At 40.0% G+C, this 26,547-nt stretch overlaps 1 protein-coding gene across 6 annotated transcripts in view; it reads left to right on the forward strand.

Annotated features, from left to right (window-relative positions):
- RBMS3 (RNA binding motif single stranded interacting protein 3) overlaps positions 1-26,547 on the forward strand; it is a 721,589-nt gene that overhangs the window by 663,383 nt on the left and 31,659 nt on the right. For all 6 annotated transcript variants that reach the window (XM_042806473.1, XM_042806470.1, XM_042806471.1 and 3 more), the window contains one exon: positions 20,427-20,537. In XM_042806473.1, the coding sequence (XP_042662407.1) occupies positions 20,427-20,537 (111 nt within the window). The remainder of the gene's footprint in view (positions 1-20,426; positions 20,538-26,547) is intronic.

Here is a 26,547-nt window from a genome sequence, read left to right on the forward strand (position 1 = left end):
ACTGCAGGCCTTGTTGCCCAGGAGAGCCCCTCTAACATCCATCCCAGGTGTAGCCCTTCACCACTGTGCTTTTCAGAGTGAGCAACTGAGTGGAAGTTACATTTTCTCTACAAGACACAAACCACCCACACATCCCAAAGCACGAAAAAAATTGTGTTCCTCACTATTAGAGGTCCACTTCCGCCTCCTAAAAAGCTGTATAACTCACAGAGGAAAGCTATGTGCAGAGTCCTCATCCAGGGCTCGGTCCAGGATAACTTGGACGATTTCTTCAGCTCCAAGCTGAGGGTCACGGGGTTGACACCCTGCTACTGATCTCTGTGGTGGGACAAGAGGGCTGCACATGATTCACACAGCAAACAGCCTGCTTTCAAACAGCCTTTGTACTTTTCCAGTGCGGCAATCTGTAAATCATTACTCACCCCCTCTTCGCCCAATCCACACAGGATGTGAGGCTGTGTCAGCTCCCAGCTTGATAGCCTTCCTCTTTAGTGCGATCAATAGAAAACTCCTGCTTGCAGCTTTGGAAATTACTAGTTTATCGCCTGCCTGTAGCCAGGAGGGTGGGTGTCGCATTCACAGATGTCCCACATCTGACGGGGTTGAGGCTGGAGGCATATTTTCCGTTGGCAGGTAGGGGAGGAGGCCTGCCGTTGTAAAGCTGGTCCATCCACACCGCCGCAACTTCTCCTGGCTAAGCCCGGGTTCCAGCGGGCCGGGAGCACCAGCAGCGTTTCAGGAAAAGCGTCTTTGTACACACTCCACCACTGACATGCCTTCCTGCTGGCAGGCCGTGTCATTTCTGTGGAAAGGAGAGGATTGCTCTAGGTCTACTTATTTTAAACGGGGATGAAATGCGATGAGCGTTTCCTGGTGCTTGTCACCGGTCTTGCTTAAGGGAGAAGAGGGGGTGGACATTTGTCAGGAGCAGTTTGAGCGTTTCTGATAGACAGGCAGATGCAGTGCCCCTTACTCCCTGATTCGTGTTTGTGGAAGTAGCAAAGCTGTATTAGCTCCTTCGCTAACTCATGCTCCAAGTTGAGCAAGCAAAGCCACTCATCGTGACAGCTCAGGTTGTGACAGGCCCCGTCTTGCCCCAGGAGCAGCACAGGAATAGCAAGAATTTGAAGGGAAAGACCTGTGCAATTCCCCAGGTTTCATGCTACAGACAGTAACGCCCAGTTCACATCTTCAACCTCCGGTTGATATCCAATTTTATAACATTTCAGCCTAAATCTTCACGGGTGTTCAGCACCTTGGGCATGTTGATTTTAACGGGAAGTGAATATGGAGCCAATTTTAGGCAGCTGCTTAGGGCAGGGTGATGGGGGGGAAAATGGTCTTTGAAAGGTAGTCGTGGTACTGTTGATGCTGCCAAGAGAGAGTTTGGGCTCAGTGCTCTGATTTGGACTCACAACAGCAAACCTACCTTCAATCCATGCCAGTGTTCATGGTAAAGGCAGATGTGACTTTTCTGGAGTAGTTCCCAAGATCACCTTACTAGTTTTGCCCTTTCCTTTGTTTTGCTTCCACTTTCCAAGGTAACTAAGCCAGACCGTTTTCCCTTGGGTGACAAAGTTCAGTCTTGACTATAACACAGAGGAACCTTTAGCTGGAACTGCACAGGTGATGTGCACATGTTTTTGATTATGGGATTTGTACTTCAGAGGATAGTAACCACAGGTATTTCCACAGGGATAATATAAATAGGTCGATGTATATAACTGCGATCCATTCTGAAAAAAAATTTTGGAGATGTTTGTGCTATAAGCTGGGTGAGCTAATTGTGAAGATTTTGGAATAGAGCTTGAGGAGTTTCAAGTACCATAATCTAAGAGAACTTCCTCGCATGGGGACTGGATGTTCATTTGTCATTCTTCCTGGAGTTTTACCTGCCGTTCAAGTCTGTCTTCCAGATAAGAATCAGTGATACAGGTCGTGGCTTTGAGAGTGTGGGCTATGGTGATCAGCCATGATCTGTTTGTGAAGACCTCTGCTTGTCCCCCCAGTACGCAATGTATTTGAGTCCTCTCTGAGCCTCTTTTCATCATTTTGTTCAACAGACAAGGGAAGGAGTAAGTAGGAGCATGCCGTGAGTGCTGTTGCGTCAATGAAGTATGAGACTGTGCCTTGCTCTTTCCTTTCATCTTCTTGGCCAAGCTGGGACAATATATAACTGGGTTTTATGCCATGTTTATTCTTCTTCTCACAGAAGAAAAGGCTATGTTAACTCTTTTGTGCTGGTAAAATTCTTGTGGATAAATACAAGTGATGGAACTCTTTGAAGTTAATAATTCCAATATCCAGTATAAGTTGTAGGCACGTCACAGGCATTGCTTTTGTATATTATATGTGCTAAAGGACAATAGTTTTGCTCAAATGTGGTGGTTTCCCTCTGAGAAGTATTTTCTCTATTTCAAAGAACTCTATCTATCATTATGACATGCCCCAAAGTGTAAGCCCAAGCCAAGCTACAGCAGAATCATCAGAAGGTTAGGATATGTGGCAGACAAAGACTTAAAATCCCAAAAGAGCCTCTGTCAGGCACCCATTTTTACCCTAGATATAATCGGCTAATTAGTTGCTGTGAAGTCAGTGCACACTGATGTGAAATTGTTTAGCTTCACTGTGAGAGAGTCCATTTTGCTGACCTCCAACTTAGGAGCTACAGTAAATGTCAGGAGCTGCAGCGAGCTGTTCAGGCCTTCTGCAGTGATCTACTTAGACCTTGAAGCAGCTGACCCGTAGGTACACCCAAATAGCAAGTTTATAGCAAATGCACCCAGAAGTAAAAAGATGAATCATCTTCTCTAAAATAGAGGACAGTTGCCAGCAAGTTTTAAAATTTTCTCTGCAGAGTTAAGGGACTTGGAATGCAACTTCCTAAAAGTGATGAATCAGTTCTGATGATTGATATAAGGCTCTAATTTTCCTGAAGGTTTTCAAAGGCTTCTGAAATGTTTCTGAAATATTCCAATAATTGGTGTTGTACAATATTAAAAATCCTGCCAAGCTGCCTAATGAAATACAGCCACAGTTGCTTCTCAAAACCGAAATTAACTACTTGGTTTGACATGTTGTGAGCCCTCTTACACAGGTGGATAATTCAAGCTCCACAAGGAGTTTTGGTCACCTAGTTTCTCAGTTCAGTGGATTTGCGATTGAATCATTTCCTCTTAATGGGTGACTCGACTAAGTGGTTTGAAAGTAATTAGCAAACCCAGTGGATCTGATATTGAAGTGTATGATCAGCATCTTATCAGGAACTACTAATTTCCTGTGGGAAACTGCAGTTGACTTCTCAACAAATTCAGAAGGCAACTTGTTGCACCTTCTTCTGAGGAAGCTAATCAAGGAATAGTTACACCATCCCAGGCATGTTTTGACTTGTGATGAAGCAATCCCAGCTGATTTTAAAGGCATGTTCAGAAAGTCTAATCTCTATTAGTATTGGATGTTTTATTTGGTCACTTTTAAGAAAGCAGTAATTGACTTCTTACAGGCACAGACCATTTTTTATCCACTAATACATTTTAATCTTGGTGCACAGCTATTAATGGGATATGCTTCCACTCCAGAGCAATTCAGATTGATTTTGTTTCTACTTCAGAAATATATTACAGTAGACCCACAGTATATAAAAGTGCTCAGTGTGTTGAGATGAACTAGTCTCATGGTATTTGCAGCTTCTAATGGGAGCTCAGTACATTTAGAGAAGAAGTGGTGATTGATTGCCTGGTGCTCGGGCTAATTGATACGACACTGAGTTAGTCAGAAGCTCTCAGCTCCATCAAAATCACACATGACATTGCTCCAGTGCCTCTTAATATTGACTGGGTAGTTCATATGATAAAAGCAGCATGTTTTGGAAGAGACTTCCAGAGCTGGGTGAATCTTCCTTCAGCATCAGTTACATTTTTTCCAGAAAGGCTTCCTGCCTGGAGTAGCATTACTCCTCCGCTGGAAATTTTTTAAAAGGATGTTCTCAGGTCTGTTTATTTTTTATGGGCTTGGATGCGGTCACTGAGATCCTGTGAGATCAGAAGAATGGAATGAAAGTGGCCACAGATGACACTTGAGCTATTTCCACAGCTGGATGCACACCAGCCAGAGTAGGCGGTCCTCTGCCGATGAATTAGTTCGTTGAAGTACATGATACAAAACATCTGTTACAATGAGAACAAACAAAAACAATGTGCCTTTGAAGACTGTGATTTGTTGGGAGCTGCTTGCAAGGGTGCTGAATGAGGCAGTTGTCAGCAAGGAAACATTTTCAGGCTTGCCCTTGTGTGAACTAAAGCAAAGCTACACACTCAAAATATCTAAATTCAATCAAGCAAAATACCTGCTTTTCCCAAATTTTGTTACTCTGATCCCTGATACGGCAACGGGGAGGGAGAGGGCCCTTCTGTACCAAATGGTTTTTATACCCTAAACCACTTTTAATACAACGGTATAATTCCAGCTGAGTGGCTGTAAAAACTTAGAAGCTATGCTGGTACAGTAACTGTTATTCTGTCAGTTGTTCCCCGTACTGCTTTATTACCAGCTGTCTTGAAGTGCAACAGACGTTTTTCATTGTCACTGCCACCTGATGACAAATAAAACCTTCAAAATGGTTTTGCTCTGAGGAGTAGCTCGCAGCTCCTAGCCAGAAGTAGACCTTTCACGTCACCTTAATGAGCAGAAGCGATCCAAATGTTCCCTCCCCATTTTACTCTTAGGAGGCAGTTACTTTTGGCTGCCTTTGATTTTCTTCTCACAGTTGAGCTGATGAGGAAGTAGAAATACCAGATATTTCTGGAATAAACAAACAGACTGTGTCTATAAAGACTGAAGACAGATCAACCAAATCCAGGTGTTTATCGGTTATTACAGGACAGTATCATTTCGTAGACCATTTAAAGAAAATGCAATACTGGTCACACAGTATTTTATCAATGGTGAGGATGAATTAGATGCAGGTTCCTCTCCTTTTTTTTTCCTGAAGTGAGCATACTAACTAGCATGCAGATCTGATAGATAAGAACTGTATTCTGTGTGCATAATAAGAAAAGCCTGCACTACCAAAGCATGCTCCCAAAGAGGACTGGTGCCCAGTCTGTGTGTGCACATAAAGTAGACAACAGTAGCAGAAGAAATAAATAGAAGTTAGTCCTTCAGATCAGGTAAATAGTAGGGATATGTAGTTTTGGATTTGGAGATTTTTTAATTTTTTCCCTCCTCATGGCCCACTGTATCTTCACAAAGCAACCTAGGTTTTTGTTTGTTTGAGGCTTTTTGTGTGTTTTTTTTTTTTGTTTGGTTGGTTTGGTTTTGTTTTTTTTTTTTTGTGTGTGTGTTTTTTTGTTGTTTTTGTTTTAGTTTTTGTTTTGTTTTGTTTTTTTAAAAGGCTCAACAACTGAAACAGGAGGTCCCGTGGGTCTCAGGGTGTCAGATGGGCCATTGGCACAAGGCATCTTTCCTGGCTTTGCATCTGTGATCCAGTGGTGGGTGTCAGGAGAGGTGAGAAGTTGCTGAGGAAGCAAAGTTAAACAAGATTCTTGTTTAGTTCAATTGATTCGAGTTTATGCTTTCCTGATGAGCAGGCTGTCTGACTGTATACATAGTCCTAGTTTATTATAGCCGTACAAGACAATTATGTTAATCTTACTTTTATTTCCTAATATTCTTTGATCTCATACACATCAAAGATGTAAAATTTTAGTCTTGTTGATAATTAGCTAGAAAGCAAATATGTTGTCTGTCAGTACAGAGGATACAAAGCACAAGGAATTGTCCTGGGGGAGTCTAGATTCTAGTCTAATTTTTATTCTCCTCATCATATTTTTATTTCCCTTTCATCAGTTGCCTCAGCCATTAAATAAATGTACTGGAAGTAAACTTTGCCATTGTGAAATTCATTCAGCTTTTTAAACCACCTAGTCACTCCGTATGGATCCTCAGTTGAGGAGAAGCAGTTTGGTACATCAAACAGAAATGTACATCAGTGTTTCCCAAACAACAACCCCTTGCGGTCTGTGTTGACAAAGGTTTCACACTCGCTTGCTGTTAGTTTTAAGCAGACCGGGGCTAATGCTGTGCACAGTTCTGATTTGATTCACCCATTATAGTCCAAGGGCTTTGATTCCTAACTTGTGATTAGTGGTCTGGTCAAGAACAGCAAATTAGTATATGCTAAATTATTTGGCTCTGCAGTTGCTCTTCAAAGCTGTCTTTCTAGAAGGAGAAAACGCACAGGGATTATTTTACAATTTCTGCCCTGAATCTCTGCAGCCCTACTTTATGCCTACAGCTGGTGGATTTATACATTGCAATTTATTCTGGGGATTGACCCCTCCCCCCACTTTTCTTCATGAATTGCAAAGAGATCATTATCTTCATAAATTTGTTTACTGTCCAAAACTTTCGTATGAATAATTTATGGCAACATTTCAGCCTAAGGATTGTTCTCAGTGCGCATAACAAGTATTTATTAGATGGTTTCATATTGGAAGTTGTTATTAGACTTGCCGCCTTCCTGTTCCGAGGTTGGTTGTTCTTATCTTTATTAATTACTTCAGCTTCTAGACAAGATGACTGTCTTGCCATAAAATAAGATTTTGTTTCTTGATTAAACAAGTCTGCAGGAAGCCATAGGCTGCCTTTATAGCATGTAGTCCAGAAAATAAAAATAACACAAGATTTTAAATTGAGTTGTTGAAAAACAAAATCACTGAATTGCAGTCTGAATCTGAAAACAAGAGCAAAATCATCTCTGCTTGGGATAATTAATTACTAACGATCTCTCTGTGGTATAAAGATCTATTGGATACCTGCATAGTAATGTACAGTTTGGCATCTGTCTCTGAGGATTAAAACAATGTGAAATCCTGGTAGCATTCAACTTGGTGACAAAACTCTAATTGCTTTCAGTGGGGCCAGGATTTCAGGCCAAATTTTTCAAATTCACTTAAGATCTGTATGTTACAGTGATTGTTGGATAATTAACGTTTTAACCATTGAAATTGCAAGCAGCCTCTGCTAAAAACGTGGCCTCATCCAGTTCCGATGTTATGCTTCAAGTGTGTGCATTTCTGCATTACTTCCCTGCATTTATAACAATTTGCACTGACACAGGGCTGAAACACCACAAAACGGGGTCCTTCGTGATACCGCAGTTCCTCGATAGTAGAAATAGTACTGGAAGATGCCACAAGAAATACTACCAGAAAACCATTTCATGTACTTTTCAGTCCCACGAATGAATTTTCTGTGCGCCTGGAAAAGCCACTGCAGAGCAGAAATATGGCTGCCAAGAGGTTGGTCTCTACTGGAGTTTATCAGAACATCTGCTGTTAGTTATGTTGTGCCTTTTGATGTCAAAGACAAAACAAGAGTTTGTTTGGTTTTTGGAGGAAGGGGGTTCACATGGAATGAAGATTCACCAGCATGCAGTGCACAGAGTCCAGCCCTGGAGTCCCCGTCACTCTGGAATTAATTAGAGAGCTCTTTTTTCAATCCACACAGCTCTCAAGAAAAGATGGGAGTATAACCCATTTGCCTATCATCTCATTCCTATTTATCTTCCTTTGGATGTTTCTTGTTTCCTTTTCCTCTGAGGCTACCCTTTGCCTCTGGCTAGGACTGACAAGACTATTACATATATAGTACTCTGTGAATAATAAAATCTGGCTTTGTGGGCAGAATCAAATAATAATTCTAAAAGTTGTCTTGAAGTGAAAATGTGCAGAAGGAGAGGGTAGTGACATGGAAAAAGTTGTGAAAATGTTGTTTTGACTTCTCTCCAGGAGAGAACATAGGGATTGGGGAGAGGGTAGAGAAGAAGAACAAAGACAAAATATCTATAATCTTTCTGTTTTCATTTCTGGGTTATTGAACTAATTTTAAGCTTTTTTTTCCCTTCAAATTTAGATAAATTCTGAAATGACATGTCATTTTGAAATATGGTGGAAACATTGCATTTTGACAGCTCCAATTTTTTCATTCTTTTGGTCACAATTATGTGCCAAGTGTGACCTGAATTCACAGGATGTTTTATTCTCCCTCAAAGTGTATTTTTCCAAATAATTTAATGTTCATCTCAGCAAAATGTGTATACCGTCCAGCTGGCCTTTTTTTTCTCTAGCTTTATTTATTCCTCCCAAGCTTAGAGATCTTCTTAGCTTCATGTGAAGACATCTCCCTGAATTGATAGCAGACTCAGCTGCCCAATCTGTGCTTCCCAGAAGGCTGAGCATCCAGTTTGGGTCAAAGACTCACTCTGGTACATTTACCACAGTAGTGGGCCACCACCTTATTCTTCTCTGGCTGCAAAGCAAGGTGCTCTATGTTGCCTGAGACAATTTCACGGCAGTATTTGGTAGCAGGCAGTTCCTAGTCAGCTGGCTTGTAGCCTGAAGACTGACCTTTGTTGGGTAGGTATAAGTGTAGGGTTTAGGAAAAGACCTTGACAATTCTTGAACTGCTCTTTTTTGGCTTGTCCTTAGGACCTCTGAAAATAGTGAGTTGACCATGTTGGTAGTTTGATTTTCAGATGCCAGAGAAAATAAAACAAAGGTTTTTTCTGATAAAACTGAGCACGTCTACAGTATTCAAATAGCTGAAAGATATTCAGGAAAGCAGCCCAGAGAAGCATCTTTGACTTCAGCCTAAAATTCTGCAAATCGGACTGTGTGTGGAGGACACAAAGCCATAAAGGAATAAAAAACGTCTTTGTCATATGTCAGGATCTGACTGCTGTGCATTCACATGGGCTTGTACACAGTTACTGGTGGGAAATGGTGGTGCACCAAAAAGCTATAATAAATCAGAGCTTTTTATAGAGATTCCTGCAGCATGTATGGATAAATGTGAATGAGAGACTTACCTAATTTATACCAATAAATCCATTCACATTAGAAAACTGAAGCTTGGACTTCATTTGCCCATGTTGCTTTGGATATTTTTTTGGCTTTTGGTTTATGACAAAAGGCTGCACTTGAGAAAGGAGCCTGATTTTGAGAAATGTGGAAAACCATTCATGTGCTTATGCAAATATTGACTACTGTTTTGGGGTAGGTTGAAATGGATTATAATTTGATGCAGATAGCAAGAGGTTGCCATCTATCAATGTAGAGAGAGGTAATAATAAAGTATTTGGTCATTATAGGCATTACTGTGACTGGGGAGCTGAAAAAGTACTTTGTCATCTGCTTTCTGCCTTCATTTATTTAACCAGTATCACCAGAATTCCTCTGAAACCGGTAACGTGGCAGGATAGATGTGGTCCATTCACTCATGTGGAAAGTGGTCTCTTTCGGGATCTGTCTTCAGAGGTTAACGACTTTCTGATAAAACAGAGTGCCCTGAAAAGGCACAGTAGCAACGGGCTGGTGCTGGACACCCTCCGTAGACTGGGCAGCGTGCGGGACAGTGCCCATGCAAGCCTTTCCCCTCTGTACCGTCAGCACTCTTCACCGTGGGGCTAACCTGTGGGGATGCATCCCCCCACGTTTTGCAGTCCTTGGCGAGGCTGTTGGACCTCACCAGTTGCGGTGATGCATTTTTGTGATGGAGAGTTTCTCTGTGGGTAGCCGTTGCCTGGACAGAACTGAACAGCTGTAGCTTTGGAATGATTTTCGGTCCCAGCAATGACCCAACCTGGTGACCCGGCATTGAGACTCCCTATTCTATCACCACTCCTCTGAGCCACTCTGTTCCCCCCATGTATTTTCAACATAATTAACATGTTACAGCTGTGCTCGCTGCTATACAATAGTTAAGTGGGCTGCCAGCATTTCCACTAGGAACTCATATTTTGAGGATAATAATTCAGCTGTAAAAATGTGCTCCAGGCTGAAACTTTATAAGGAAGATCTCAGCCCAGAGTGACTTTATCTGGACAAAAAAAAAAAAAAAAAAAAAAAAAGATAAACATCTCAATTTAGTCATTCTTAATCAGTAGAGATATATTAAAAAGAAAGTAAGTAATCCTTGCTGGATCAGTTATTTACTTGTTCTTCTTTTTAGCTTAATAATAGCCAAAATCTACACCTTTTTGAACTTTTCACATCTACTTTTTAGACCAGCTAGATCACTTGCACAATGAAGTTTTACTCACAAGGATCAGTTTTAAGGTGCTTTTCCTCCGCGTTTTCATCTTCTTTTAAAAGACAATAAAGTGTGGAGCAAAGTAGACTCAAGCTAGCCATTTTCTGTTTTTGACGTCAAATCTGCTCAGCATAAAGTAAGAGGTAGAATGTTTTCTTTTCTTGATTAATTTGGACTGGAGTGTGTGATTCAGACCGCCTGTTCTCTTCAGGCCTGCAACGGTGGTGACTCAGGCTGTACCCTCAGTCTGAACTCATAGATTTGGGAAAGTTCAGGTGTAGATCCAGACCCATCCTCAAACCCTAATAAGAGACCAGCTCCCGAGTCCTCTATATATCACACGGTTTGTAAAGCACTTAGAGGTCTGTGGTAGGAGGGAGACTTAGAAATGTCAAGCATTTATTGTAATAGTCACTAGAAGTTTCACTGGAAGTGCCTTAAAGTAAATGAAAACTTAAAATATCACACTTCTAGTTATTAAATGTGTACACCCTCTGTAGACTCCTACTTTCTGACTACTGACACAAAACCGAGGGCTTGAATTTGATTTCATTTACAGCAGTTGTACCTTCACTGATTTAAATGTGGTTAGCTTTGAAATAGGTACTCTTTGTCCTTCCTGCTATCAACTTTACTTGTCTTCTTGTGGTCTCATGCATCAGGGACAGAGTTTTTAGGTAAGGACATTTTTGCAGCCATGGTTTCTTCAGACTGGGCCTTTCAAAACAATAGAAGACTGCACAGGTGTCACTGAGGGCATCATCCAAGGATGGTGGAGTTGTCCAAGTGCAGTAAAAGCCATGTGTTGGTGGCAGTTGGCTTGTCCAGAGTCGAGTCCAAGCAGCAATTGGTCTGGTTAGAGTCAGAAAAAACACTGTTAAAATATGTAAAGGCACGAGTGAGGCATAGGCTCACATCACTTTTAATGACAGGATATAAGGTAAGAAGGCACTATTGAAAATCTGTGCCGCAGTCTTGGTTTTGAGGTGTGTCCCAAAGCTGGCACTGCCAGGTAGCCAATTTTAACCAGTCAAAGGACAAATCCCAATACAGAACCGAGTGGATTTCACCCATAGCCTCGCCTGAGGGGTTACAAGGCCAGAAAATGAAATGCAATTTGGAAAGTGGGGCAGGGCATTTAGGCTATGAAAACTTGTGGGTTTAAATTAGAGGAAAGGCAGGACTGGAATAGTTTTCTTTCCGTTGCTGTGTGAGAAGGGGCTTTGTTTCACATAACAGATGACAAATGTAACAGAACATGACAGAGACAGATCTCTGTATTTGTCCTCTCTAATAAGGAGACATTTCTAGATTCCAAGATCAGAATGAACCACTGTGATCTAGAACCGAATTGATAGATAACATGAACTGTGGCTTGGTACAGGATTTCTCCTGTCTATCAACTTCAAGTCTAAAATCTAGTATTGAATGGAAGCATATCTTTAGAAAAACATCCTTACCCACTCAGGGTTTCATTTCTAGCACCTTCTGCTGTCTTTCTGAATAGGTAGGATGAGGATTCCTGGGAGGTTTATGTGGATATTACTTTCCCTTATGAGCCTTCCGCAACTTTTAAATTTGGAAAATGAGACGCAGAGGGACAGGACATAATTTTCTCACCCTCCATACCTTTAATCTTCCTTTGTGCAGGAGCTGCACAAAAAGGAGTTTAGGCACAGGCAGCAGATGACCGTGCTCCACAGCTGCGCTCTCACGGAGGACAGATGCTGGGTTTGTAGCTGAATTCAAGAGTGATGCAGCAACATCAGCCTCAGCGTTTCAAGGTGGCTCTCTTCCTGCCCCGTGCAGCTGGATACTTGGATTGCATGGCAGCCCTTGCATCAGCATGGCTCTGAGGGTGCAGCTCAGATTTGGGCCCAGCCTAGGACTTAGCTCTGATGTCCAAAAGTTACCTTTGGCTCAGCATTGCAAGGGCCACCATGCAGTCCATGAGCAACTGTGTGAAGCATTCTTACTTCTATTAACCATCACTAATAAATTCTGGCTTGCAAGAGCCTGTCTGATATGGGAGTAGCAGGGAGACATTCTGGCATCCACCCATCCCTTGATCATTCTTCCCATTGTCCTCTCAAGGATTAGGGATCTCATAGAGGAGTGCTCTGCTGTCTGCTATCCTGGCACCTTGGTTTGCCTCCTCGGTGCTTCATTCAGTGATACCACCTCACTTTTCAGAAAGCTGAAGATATTTTGGGTATTTCCATCTAAGTCTGGTTGTAGTATGGTCCTTCTGGTGTTGTGGAGTTAACGCCAGGCACAGCCATACCGTTTTCCTCTGGGTGCAGTTGTGTAGGATGTCATTTTGTCATCTTACCTCTCATGGATACATAGGGTTATATTACCCACCCATTGTTTTGGTTTTGTTTACTTTTTTCCTCTTGTTGGTAGCCAGTTCCTCAGCATTTCTGATGTCTCCAAGTGTCCGTGTTTGTCCTTCTAATGAGAGAATCTTTTCTTCCAGCACAGCCGCTAGATTGCAGCTCGCACAGCGCGAGTCCCTCCTGGTTTGGGGCAGGAAATGAAACACAGCACATCTGTTACAGATCACAGCTGCTGTCCCGTCACTGGCCCTTGTAGTGTCGAGGCTAGAAGTGCACGTAGAAGAAATGTCACAGACATTTCCTCCCCAAACCCAGTTAGCCACTCTCTGTGCCTGGCAAATGACCTATGTCCTAAATCTCACCAGAGAAGCAGGGATCAACAGCACAGTGTCTCAGACATCTAGTCTGATCAACTGTCTGTTGTCATGACTTCACGGGGACACACAGCCAGGCAGGGCTGCCTCACCTTGCCTGGAAGGCTTGAGACCCAGGGAAAGCCAAGGTCCAGCCACATTAAACATGAGATACTTGCTCTCATACCACCAATCTGCTCTGCTGCTCTACATCCCAGCACAAGCTCTGGAGGCTAATCTTGCTATTAGGTGTTTTTCTTGTCTTTTGAGGGTATTTCCCTGAATAAAGTAAAATAAGTAAGTGTTTTCAGCCATTAACAGAAGCTCTTACTCATAGCTTATTAAATGTTGCTCATAAATAAGAAGTTTAAAAACCTGTCACTGTTGCTTTTAGTTACTTTTGTCATAATAAATCATGGACTGAGAGTTGCAAACATGAAAAAAATTATCCACATGTTGAAAAAAACAGTGTGGCCTGAGTGGATATAATAGAAATGTAATAATTTGCCTTCCCATATGCAATTATAAGTGTGTGTATATCTATATATATTTGTAAGATCAGACTATTGAGGATTCAAATATGGCATCCTTTTTGAAAGTTACATTTGCACCCAGTAAGTCAGGGAAGTGAAAATTTAGGCTAAACTCTAGTGCTGACTCGTATTTTAATTGTGCTGTTTAATAATTTCCATTTTGCACCTTGTTAGAACTAGGATGTGCCATCAAGTCAATTTTCACACCTGGTTATAGGCATGAAAGGATGGAACACAGCAGAACTGTTGGAGACAAAATATTATTTGGATTTAGCTTTAATAGATGAAACTCCATTCTAGCGCTAAAAAAAACTTAGTCCCCAGGAAAGAGACTCCTGATTCGCATTTATTAGGATGGCACATCAGCCACTGGGAGACAGTGGATGAAGGAATTAGTCCACATCACAAAATACTTACAAGAACATAAACAGAATGGAATTGCCAAGCACAACACCTCTGCATGCATCACATACTAATTAGGTATAGATCAGGAGTTCTGTGCAGGAAGTGAAGATTTGTTTTCACTAACAGTGTCGAGGTTTTGAAATCTGTGCTTGTTTTGACATGGAATTAAAAGACCTTTGGATATTTTTTGTGAAATCTGATATTGGGAAGAGCAGGAGAGGATTTGTTCTGTATATTCCAGTGGTTACGTCCTGGGCAAATCACAAGCTCTGTGTTTCCTTTTTGTCTTCTGGGGATGCTAAGCCTTATGTGAGCATTGTGAGGATGCTTTTGTTAGTGAGGGCTGGTCTTGACAGAACAAAAGCACTGTTACGTGGATTGGATATATAAAGCCAGCATACAGCCAAGTGCACCTTTAAACTGAAGGATAGGAGGGAAATAAAAGAAATGTGATTTCTTGTTCCCCTCTAGCATATGTCAGAAGAGGGAGCGAGAGCTGTCTGTAGCCTCTCGGCCTTCTCTAGCACTTGCTAGAACGAATGCCCAGCTGCAGCAGGTCATTTCCTAACTGCTGTGGGCTCCTTGTCAGCAGGCCTCAGCAAAACTACTCCCATTTATTCAGGCACATAATACCAGTAATTTTAATCCTGGAGAAAGTTGGAGAAGGGAATGTAAACTACTGCTTCTCTCAGTTCAAAGAGAGGCACGTGGGCTTGTGGTCCAGCCTGCATGTGCAGACTGTAGGGGCAAAGATGTAGCACTGGGCTCTCAAGATCTGCTTCAGAGTCCCTGTGGCAGTTCAGGTATATTTTCCCTTCAGAAATATTGTCCTTTTGTTCAATGACCTTTCTCTTGAGATCTTATTTTGGGTGGAAGGATTTAAGTCACCATGCAGAAGTCACTTTAGGCATTGAGTGACACGGGCAACTTTTTGTTTGCAACAGAAATGCTATCTCTTTTTTTTTTAAATTCCTTTTAGATTAACTGACAGCAGTATGCTATGAAACTTAGAGTTTTTTTCAACCCTGGTAGGAGCATAAACTGCTGACATAATATCACAGTGGTACTCCTTGATGTAATACACTTATTAACTGGTACCAGTATAGTTGCAGATATTGCTTTGTGCACGCAGTGATTGATATAAAACTCTTTCTATTGCATTAACTGTGTTTTCCTTCTCTCTTGATGTTCCCATGTCCTTTTAATCTGCATTTATACATGTAGGCAGTATCTGTATATTATCAGAAGTTGTATTTCAAGCTCGGAGACAGGACACAGAGTTAAGTCAAGAAGGACAATGGGAAAGAAACCATGAAAAACCTTGGCTGTTGTTGTAGGAAAGGTGGTGCATACACAAGGGTCACCTTTGTTCGTTATTTACCAAAATATATTTGAATTCTTAATCCTTTAAGACCAGTTTCTTCTGGGTAGTAACTCTCTTGGACCTACGACATATACTTCCAGCTGAGGAAAGAAGTTCACAGACATACAGAAAAAAAATGAGAAAGGGAAGGCAAATGTGTCCATTGTTCCAAGGAGACTCAGCTAAGGTATGAAGGTGATGTTGGATAAGAATTTGAATTCATGCCCAAGATGAGAAATATTACAATATGAAGCTGTGCTTTAGAACTTGCCACAGAAACAGGACTCAGAGTTGGTGAAGGTCTGTAATCAGGGTTTGCCCATTCCAAAGTTAAAGCTGCTTTAATTTAGTGCAGGGTTTGGGCTTCCTGCTCACTTTACCGCATTTTCAGCAAGCTTTTAAATTCAACAATGTAATGAAATGAAACCAAATCCTAAGATCTGCAGAATATACATTACTATCCGATGTTTGCTGATCATCTTCACCATACCCAAATCACTATTTAATCTCTGATTAGTTAGTAAATGCCAAGGCACTTCATAACTTTTCACTGGAAAAGGGAAAATCAGTTTTCTTTGATTTTGAAATATGCTCATTTTTTATGGAATATCAACAAGTATTCCCAGGAGATATGATGACAGAGGACAGAGAGGATTTCACTGCCAGCTTTCATCTTCCTACTATATTTATGAAAGTTTGGCCACTAAATGCCAGTTCAGAGTACTTTGACAGGCTCAATTCTCTGACAAGGGGACCCTGTTCTTTCTGCTGCCTGTAAGAGGCAGCCCAAGGAGATGAGACAAGTCAATCTAGACAGACCAGTAAATCAATAGAAATATGGTTGTCATTTATTCAGTGTGCAGAGAGAGTATATTTATCTGCAGAAAAGTATGCATGTTGGGTTTTTTCATATTAATTCTTGATAGAGGTGTCTGTCTGATAAGTATAAGGAAAGTCATCCTTTCACTCGGTTTAATAAAACCTCAAGAAACAGCATGTTCTTGATAACATAAAGACATTCACTTGGTAGTATGGTAATAACTTTCCAGATGGAATGACCTGGTGCTTATATGACTGCACAATGTGTTTGTAAACATAATTGAAAAGTAAATTTGCTGCTATAATGTTTATTGGCTTTACGTTGGCCAGTATTTACAGAGAAGAATTTGTAAGTATGCTTAACTTGTTAAAACTTCCTAAATAAAGAAAGAAGTAAACTGTACAATAAGCAGATGCTTACTTTAAGCTTCAAAAACTATTTATTCAGCTGGTATTTGTGTCTTAATTCTAATATCAGTATTAGAACACTGGAATAAAGTAGAAGCCTTTAAGACAGTTCATTATTCTAGAAAACTGGTACTAACTAATCCTTCCTCCCACTCGCCCCCAAGTGCATCTCTCAGCTAGTAAACTCTGTTCCTAAAGCCCCCTAATACACTTTTTATTTCTGATGACACTTTTCCACCCTTCAAGGCACATAAAGTGGCATGTGTCATTGCACCAACATCAATTTTATTTCTGCTGGTGCCTCTTGGTATTGGCAAGTACTTAAAGATACTTTACTTAATATAGCAAACAGGCTCCCTTTAGTGTCCTTCCTGTGATTTCAGTTGGTTGCCATACAGGGAGTGTACAGCGTGTGTAGTTGATAAAGTCAGGCTTCTTTCTTCGGAAGTGATAAACCAGAAAACACTCTGAAATAAATATATTCACTTTCTTATATGAAAAGTATGTCCACAGAGCTTAGAGCATTTTAAAGCAGCAAGGTCTTTCAATTAAATTGAAAAGGAATTAAAGTCTATATGTCAATGAACTGATCTTGGGTTTATCACAGTGTTGCAAAAACCATGCACTTTCTACTGTACCTTGATTCCTTACCCTTTACCCTGTAATTCTTAATTTCTTTTAAAGCCACTATAGCATCAACAGAATTGTATGACAAATCATATGCCAAGCATATCTTGCCAAATTTAAAAGTCATTATAGTAACCAGTTTCTTGCAGGAATTATAAAAAATTTAATCATACTGAGGTAACAGGGCAGACCTAAATAATTGGCAGGCCAACTACTTGTTTTGGCAAAGACAGTGGCAAAAACCTCATCATAATTTCTTCTACAGTTTTTTTCAACTAAGCCGGGCCTTCAGTAGTATTATGCCATGCTAAGATGTCTCTCTATACAGATTACAAACTCAGTAAAATCGGACGTTCAAAAGGATGAAGGTGAAAAATATATTCGCTGTAGCCTTTGCCAGTCGCCAAGTGGGTGTTTATCAGCAAATACCTATTATAGGCTGAAAAGAATCTAATTACTTGTAATATGATGGCAACATTTGATGCAAGACATTGTTGTCTTCTACAGCTAAATAAGTTGAATATGAATGGACTTGACAGCATGTATTATGAAACACATTATGATCTGGAGACTGGGTGTTGCCCTAACAACCAGACGATATTTCCTTAATTAAGTATAATTTTTTCCCTACGTGATCACAAGAGGATTCTGCAAACTGGTGAATTAATGGTCTGGCAAATGCATGTAATTCTCTGCTCTAGGTAACTGTCAGCTTCAAACACTTTAAAATGTCTTAGGAAAGCTGCAGATATTTGATTTGTTCTCCCAGCTTCTTTTCCTAACGTATTAAATGGTACATGTTTAGGGACTAAAATATATGTATTTTCTATTTTAAAATAATATGTTTACTGTCTCTGAGCAATTTTTTTGTCCTTGATATATTTTCTCTCCAGTCCATATTTTTTTTAATGGTTTATTTGCAAAACCTGTCTTGCTTACTTATTTACTGAAAGACATTTGCTATCAGATTTTTCCACTGTGTGTCTGGCACTTGTGTTTGCTACACTAAATCATAAGACTTCCTTCACTGCTGCCCTTTCTTCATTTCCAGGTTCCTGAATTTATACTCAGGAATAGCTATCAGTCTGTCGCATCTGTAATCACAGCAAGTTCCTCCAACCATACCTTTGCAATAAACATCTTTGCAAAGAAAGCTTGGTATTTTAAGGCTTCGGGACATCCTAAATTAATTGCAGCCACCACTGCTGACAGTGCAGGGCTGCACAAAGCTGTGGTGCAGGTGTGACTTTCCACTTGCCCCCATCACACACCACAAGTGGGAGATCACCTTGTCTGTCATGGAACACCCTGAGGCAATTCTCCATCTCTAAGCCAAAGGAGAAAATTTGCTTGTAGAGGGAACTGAGAAATGTTTATCAGCTGACAAATTTGGACGGAGCATTTATGGTTTGGTACAGTGAAAATTCTGTTTTATGGTGTGGATCATTCTGAGCATAAAGCTCACGATTTCTTACCATAACCAAAAAATGCAGGTAGATGTCCAAACCCCAAGACTTCATCTGGCTGCGTGGTATCCCAGGCCCACTGATTCTGAATATACAGCAAGAACATAATTTTCCAGCCTCTTGCACTGAATCCACTGTGCAGGGACTGCCAAATGGTTGGAATGAGCGTATGACCTGCAGATTTTCTTTCAGACTCTTTCAGCAAAAGGGTAGATTTTTTTTCAGCAAAAAGAGAGGAGCAGCATAAAGGAGAAGAATGTCATGTAAGGAAGAAAGAAGAGCTTTTTGAATAAAATACTGACTCTGCTGAAAGACATTTGGAACAAATTTTGTGGTGAAACTTCTTGATTTGTAAGGACTCATGCCAACAAGGAGAAGGTTAACACTGTGGTAGTTCATTAGAATGAGTTAGTCAAAGGGTTAATCTGTGCAAACCAGTACAAATTAATATAGCCAAGAAAGAGGCAAAAGTATTAGCAAGTGTTGCAGGTTTGATACGTGCACGCTGATCAGCTTGTTTTATAAGCATTTCTTTGGAATCATGACAGATATTCTGTGGAGGCTAGTTCCTGTAATTGGCCAAATTTCCTCTAGTCGGTGCAAGAAACATAATCTGCTATGTAACATAAAGTAAGCATGCATGTATTTCATATGCTGAGGGTCAAAAAGGACAGACCAAGCTGAGCCTGCCTCCTCTTTACCATTGCATGCAAGTAATGAGTTCGCAGAGACTGCAGAATCTGTGCTTCTCAGGTAGGATGTGCATAGAGAAAATCTCACTGGAAGGTGAGAAAAGAATGAATTGGTACTTCCCCGGCATTTAAAAATTTTGTTTATTTTTTGTTTGTGGTCGAAAATTTGAAATATTTTCCTTCTAGTCAGATCCTTGGCAATGCAGTCACATAGCTCTACATAAATGAGATAGACACAAGAACAGGTGTGCTGTGGTTTTCAGAACCAGTTTATTTTAAATTCACATTTATAGGTGGACTTTGTCAATAATCTCAATGGAAAAAACATCAGTTTTCCTTTTTTTGAAACAGATACTTTCATCCACATTTTCCATGCTTTGTAGCAGATGTCATGTTGTGATTGTGCAAATCTATAATGAGTGCACACAAACATACGTATGCACAAAGTAGAGCTATTATTTAATATGAAGAAATAGATGGAAATGCCTCCTTATTTCACTATTTGCAAGAAAAAAGAGCAGACCACTCTGTTTCTGACTGACTTTCTGTAACAAAAACAGGAAATAGCATTTTACACCATAGAACTGAAGAGAATCAACACTTCATTAAGGCATGAGGTTGCCAACATGGGACCTTGGGGAGTGGGAGAGCAAAAACCAAGGAATATGAATGGCAAAGCAGCATGTCTTTTGTTTCATTTTTGTTCAAAGTCTTGTTCTTTCTTTGGTTCATATGCTGTTTGTTATTAATGTCTTTGTTTTTCATGTGGAGAAAAATGCTTTTAAATGCTGTGTATGTGTTTTAAATGGGTGTCACTACCAAACTCACTGTCAATAGCTAGTCTTACTTAATCAGCTATAAAATGTCATGAGTAAGGGTTCTTAATTGAGACTGGAAAAATCCAAGATAATTACCATAATAGGTTGAAGATCTCAGAGACTGAAGGTTTTAGAAGTCAGAGAAAATTGGGGACATATGTGCTCTGTCTGTAAGATTGTTCTATACAGGACATGGAAAAATAGAAATGACAGGCATTTTGCAAAGTACAGTAGCATTCATCACAAAAAGAACATATGCATTTGTTTGTCAGAAGCAATGAAGTAAAAAATGATGCTTAATTGGAACTGACATAAAATGGCCTCATTAGTAGTACAAATAATATATGTGGGTAGCTTGGTTGTCAATAGGAACAAAACACATTTCCTCTGACAGATATATTAGTCTCTTTTAAGATTCATGTCAAGTTTTCAGCCAGGTTCACTCATTTAGAGAATACTGCTTTTTCTTTTTAAAGTGAAATGTTGAAGTGTAAATTATGTGTTTTTGTAGGGTGCTGTGATAACACCAACAATGGACCACACTATGTCAATGCAGCCAGCAAGCATGATGGGCCCTCTGACCCAACAGATGAACCACCTTTCCTTGGGCACAACAGGAACGGTAGGACCCTACATTATACTATTTACTTTCTATTTTGCAAAACATTTACTGCATACTGAGTTTCTCAAGGTAATTTATTAGTCTTGGGTTTTCAGATTTTACAGTTTAATATTGCCATGGTTTTACTCTGGTTTTTCTCCATGTCCAGAGATGTCTGTCCCTGTCCGGGCAAGCATGTCAAACTGCCTTTCATTGTGGCCCAAACATGATGTACTACACAAACAATTTCCTCTTTATTGCTATGTCACACGAACATGTATCTACCTATATGTTTCTAAAACCATTGTACAGTCAGCATTAGGTATTACAGAACAGAAATTACATAGTATGAATAGTAAAACAGTAGGTCAATAAAAACTGCTCTGTACTTAGCAGGAATTATCTATACTAATTCTAATGTAAATATGGAAGTACTCCTCTATCAATTTGGTTTTGTCAATCTAGAAAGTTTTATGTCACTGGGAAACGGGAGTACTGGCTTTGTGGTAGGATCTACTATTCACTTCTAAACCATATCAGCCAGCCATATGTAGTTTGCTTCAGGCTCAGAAATTTAATTTTGGGTCAAGGTCAGCTGTGTTTCCAATATATTCTATTTAAACATGCATATTTCAACAATTATTTTCTCTTTAAGCTGTGTAAGTCAGACTCACTTAAATCTCCCAGAGTCAGAGAAAGGCAAAAAATACTCTTAATAAAAATTGTTAATGCTCTCTGAAATGTTCCTAAAATACAACAGCCTACACACATTATATGGTGACTTGGTATGTGAGTGTGTGCACACTGCATGTACGTGTATGTTTTTACAAAAATGCAGGCATTAACATTACACTTCTATGTCTTTAGCACACACGCTCTTTGTGTAATAATTATGTGAAAGATCTAATATGGACATTTTTTTTCTACTTCACCACTGTACTGCTTGAAACTAATCTATAGGAACACAGTTTTCCAGCTTTGGTTTGTTATTTTTAGATTGACTAAGGTACCGAATAAAGTTACATCTGTACAAAGTTATTTAACCAACTGTGTTGGGTCTTCTCTTCCTCTTCCTGATCCTCTTCTCTTCCTCTCCATTTTTCTTATCTGTTGAATTTAATTCTGACTCCAGTGACTTTTCCCCTCTGATAAGATCTGAGATTTCTCTGTTTGATGAAACTTAAATATGATGGCTTATTGTTTATTCTTGTTATTTCAAATGACTCATTCAACAATCAAAAGTAGGAATAATATCTCAAAGTTAATATCAGCATTTTTCCCCTCTGAAGACATGAAATTAAAGGAAACACCAGGGTGAGTGAGAATTTCTGCATGTGTAATTACTGTGATTCAAAAGTGTGTTTAAAAATTAAGACAAGTAAATGGAAAATGAATTCTGCTTGTGCTGCTGGGTAGCTCCTATGAATTTTTCCTTCTGTCTGTCAAATCCATTTCCATGACTCTTACAGACATTGTCTTATGCGCTCGTTTTCTCACAATCGTAATGCAAACTAGAAAATTCCCAGCTAATGTTGTCTTCTGACTTGAGACCATTATTACAGTGCTCATAGTAACAAATTCATAGTAACAAATCCACTTGGGGAGGCAGGGGAAGAACTCTGAAAGGCAGTGGGTGATCTAGTGGGTGATAATAAGATCCTGAATTTGTTTTACTGCAACTGAAAGAAAATCTTTCCTTCCTTTCTCTAGCTCTTTACACAGTCTTATCTTTCAAGGTCACAGCATTCCCTGTTAACTTCTTGAAATACATTCAGAGGTACACCATACAGGTTCATGTTTACTATCTTTAAGACTCCCAACTCATTTATAGAAAACTTAAAGAGCAAGAAAGAGTAAATGATTGATGGGTGTTAGAATATCCACAGGCTTTTTATAAATCTCAAATGACACCCTATTTTATCACATACAGGACTTCTCTTTGGTTAAAGCAGCATTGGCACTGCACTCAGTTAAAGTCCTCATGCAAGCAGGATAATTGTGGAAGTCATTGGGAATTCCTCCTGTGAGGAATTAAAGGGAGAACTTCAGGATTTGAGCTGCCAGTAGCAGTTTTGTTGGATGTATCCATCCTGACTTGAAATTAAATCTTCCTAATGTGTTCCGTTACAGAAAAAAAATGCGGGGAAAATGGACAACCTATTTACAGATATGATTTATTTAGAGGTATTTTTACTTCGTTTATTCTGAACTATGTATTTCAGTCCAGAGAGAACCATTGAGAGCATAAAGCCATGACAAATTGAGCCAAGTCCAAACCATGCTACTGTGAGTACCTCAGCAGGACTAAGTTTTATGGGAGATATAAGACATAGACTATACATTTCTGTTATTAATATATTTTTTAATTTTATCCTTAAAACTATGCAGTGGGGTGCCATAAAGAGCCACCAGCTATCCTTCAAGAATCCAGCCAGAACTTTTTAAGCAAACAAGCCAGAAAGTCACAAACAATTCTGTTCCGTGTTGGCTGTAACTCTGTCCCAATTTAATTTAAAAGCTTGCAGTATGCAAAGCAGTTTTTATTAAAAGGCTTTCATACGTCCACTTCCTTAAACAAACCATTTTGTTAATTAGCATAGCAGATTTTTCAGCCAAAACAGTCCTCTGTGGTCACTTAAGTGAGAGTTGACTTCAAACCCACTTCCAAACTTGCCCGATTCAGGATGAATGCTGGGCTTCTAAAGCATTGCTTCAACAGAAAATCTGTTCTCTGGTAAGCAAGTTAGAGAAATAGCGTAGGGGCCTATGCATGCCTCGTATCTTGTGGGAATTACTCTGCCTTTTGATGCTCTCTAAGGTTAAAATACTCTGTCCAGGCTGGAGCCGTTCCAGAGGGGAGACCCTTCACAGAGGAGCGCTCTTTAGCCCTTCGGTGAGGTGAGTTACCTGAGTGAGAGCGGCCTCTGCCCATTCCCGCCTCGGCACCAAAAACGGGATTTGAGTTTTGATCTCTCAGGCCTGAAGTGCCCGTGAAAACCCCGCGGGAATTCAAGGGGCAGCTGCTTCCAGCCTTGCCTGCACTTGATTATTTAGTCACCGGGCCAGGGGGTGCGTTTCCGGCTAAGTGCTGGCAGGGATGTTCACTTCCAGCTGGGACCGTCCAATTCAGCAGCCAAAACAGAGCAGTTTTCCTACAGCCCCACTCACAGACAGCTGCCTCCCCCTTGTGCTACGGGAAGCCTTCAGTTACTGGCCCAAAAAAGCACACAGAATTTTGTTTAGGAAACCATTTGCCAGGAATTGGAACAAGAAGTTTTCTTCCTCTCCAAACCTCCCAAAATATGCGTATTTAATTTTATTTTATTATCTTCTTAAACATTTTTATTTCTTATCTGTTATTGAACTTTCTGCATAAAATCAGACATCTCTGCTATACTAAACACTCGTCTGATCAGGAGGATGCACGAAGGCTATCAAGATGCCAGGCCAAGTGAAAAGCTGCAAATCCATCTTTACTGGTTTATAGTATCACCAGAAATCTCTCAATGGAATAACAGGCTTGTTATGCGGGTACATCAGTCTTATCTTTCACTTTGTTAGTTCTTTTTGTTGCCAGCAGAGCTTGATGATATCTCCAGAACCCTTCAATGGAACAACAAGCTTGTTATAAGTTTTTTATCTTTTATTTCCTTTGGATACTTCGTGGTCACCGGTGGTTTAAAATGTCACCTAAAGGCCTCAGCAGAATAACTGCTTTGTTAGATAGGGTTGTTTTTTTCTTGTTTAATCTGCAATTCTATTTGCACATACTCCAGCTACATGGAGCTGAAACATCATCGTATTCCCCTGATGTTCAGATCCTTGTTCAAAAAGCACTCTCTGTTATTCTAATTGTATGTTGCAAGGCGCCTGGAGAGTTACAGGAGCAAAGTTTCTTTGCAGTCTTGTGCCTTTCATGTTATCAGGTGCTAATCTTAAAGCTCTTTTATTTTATTTATTGACTGACTGTTTCAGTTACTGTTTGTGTGGAAAATACAGGACTGAGCCCATTGCAAATGAAATTAGCTTAGTTCAGGCTGAGCTAAGATCATCCTTGTCCCTTTACTCAGCCAAAGTCCAGGGTAAATACAAATGATTAACAACATGAGGCTGTCTGGGGCAGGAGATCCATTTCAGGGGAAATTCTTCTGGTTGGAAAGGAGAATAGCATAAGCTCTCTCGAGATTTATAAAAAACAAATAACTCCACCTGCACTTTCCTTCCCAAACAGGCTCTCGAAAGGCAGCTCCAATTTGCCTGATACATAATTTGAGATTAAAAAGGGGCACTTGGTGCAACTGAAAAGCACCAGATTCCAAGCAGTCAACAGAGAACAAATAGCTTTTTGATGAAGCATTTAATCAATTTGCAGAATTTTCTGCCACTAAATATTATTGAGAAAAATAGGTTATCGACCTTAAAAAAAAAAAAAACAGATTTGATGTTTCTATAAGGAAATATTTGCAGGTGCAACAGCAAGGTGGAAAAATTATTAGTTCGATGGTATAGGCCAAACACCTGGTAGAGTGAACAAGGAAAGATGTGATCTTTTCCCTTTTTGGACCATCTTGAATTCCCACAGACTCTTGTAAGAACTGGGCTGGTCAGCACTTGTGTAGAGGAGGCTCTTTCTAATCAGCTGTCTCGGCATGGGTTCCACAGTCTATGTTTGACCATAGCTGTGGGTAGATGGTATTTTTGAATGAATAGAGTTTATAAAATCTCATTTCTGTAGTGTTCCCCCTTCTCTTCTGAACTCAGGTTTGCTTTCCTACCATTTGTGGCTTACTGTTTGCCTTTATGTGCAAGTATGCCTACATTCAAGCCACTGCCCGCCATGGGCAGAGATGGGGAATGTAGAGAATAAACAGATGGAGGGAATTCCATTTTTGGTTCAAGCAGCCCTTCATACGATCCCAGCATGTCAGTAGCTTTTATTCTGTGTTAAATTTTACCTTCACATGACACTTCCACAAATGAACAAGTGTTTTTGTTGAGGACTCCTTCCCTCTCTTTGAGGTATCAGCTACTGACTGAAAGCAACATTAGCCCAGATTCCCGTTCAGAGAAGGACTCAACTCCCTGATTGTAGTGATAAAAAGTTAAATCAACACGAAACAACAGTAATGGATCAGCAAAGCAAAAGGTATCTGCCAGAAGTGCCATAAGTAATATAACTTAATTTTCATCATCATACAATAATGTCATTCGTATAATTAATTTGCAGATGGCTTCACATATCTGTGAACTAGAATATTTAGAGGCTTGTTTCTCATGTATTTTCTTACATATGACTGCTGTAGTTCTATTTTGTGATTTATAGAAGTGCTACCAGGAAGGACAATGGAAACATAGTTCAAAGCCACCTCTTCCAATGCATGTTTGTTATATAGTGATAGCCGTGCACTGCATATAAAATAAACGTTTTTATTTTGCAATAGTGTGTATAAACCAAAATCCATAAGACTTAGATTATCTGGCATATAGTTATTGGACTGCAGCATATCCTCCCCAAAAAGGATCACCTTTAGTCCTACTCCCTGAAGTTTTTGTTCATACGTCTGCTAGAGACGAACCAAGACCGTGAACTCGTTGTGCTAGCTACTGGTAGATCATTCCCCTAAAAACACTGAATGTTAAGAGGAACACAGCATATGTTCACGAATGTTCACGTGAAATCGTGCTGATGCCTCAAATATCAGGACGGGTTTTGGGGAGAGAAGGTTTTAGTTTAGTTTGGTTTGATTTGGCTTTAGTGATTTGTATAAGATTTAGCTGGAAGAGGTTCCTTATTTAACAGTCAGGGAAGTAGAAAAGAGGAATAAATAGTATTTTTTAAGGAGCTGGAAGTAATTCTAGGTTTGAAACATCCTACCACACCTACAACTGACAAACTCAATAAAAGATGGAAAACAAAATACTGTAAATGTCAGGTCTGTCATCTATTTTCTTGCTGTGTTTCTCTTTTGTAAATGTGTTTTCCATTTTGTAATCAAGAATGTAACTCTTTGCCTTATTAGAATGAAACTTG

This window comes from Tyto alba, unplaced genomic scaffold, assembly GCF_018691265.1.
Source record: "Tyto alba isolate M040663 unplaced genomic scaffold, T.alba_DEE_v4.0 Super-Scaffold_46, whole genome shotgun sequence".
Lineage (NCBI taxonomy): Eukaryota > Metazoa > Chordata > Aves > Strigiformes > Tytonidae > Tyto > Tyto alba.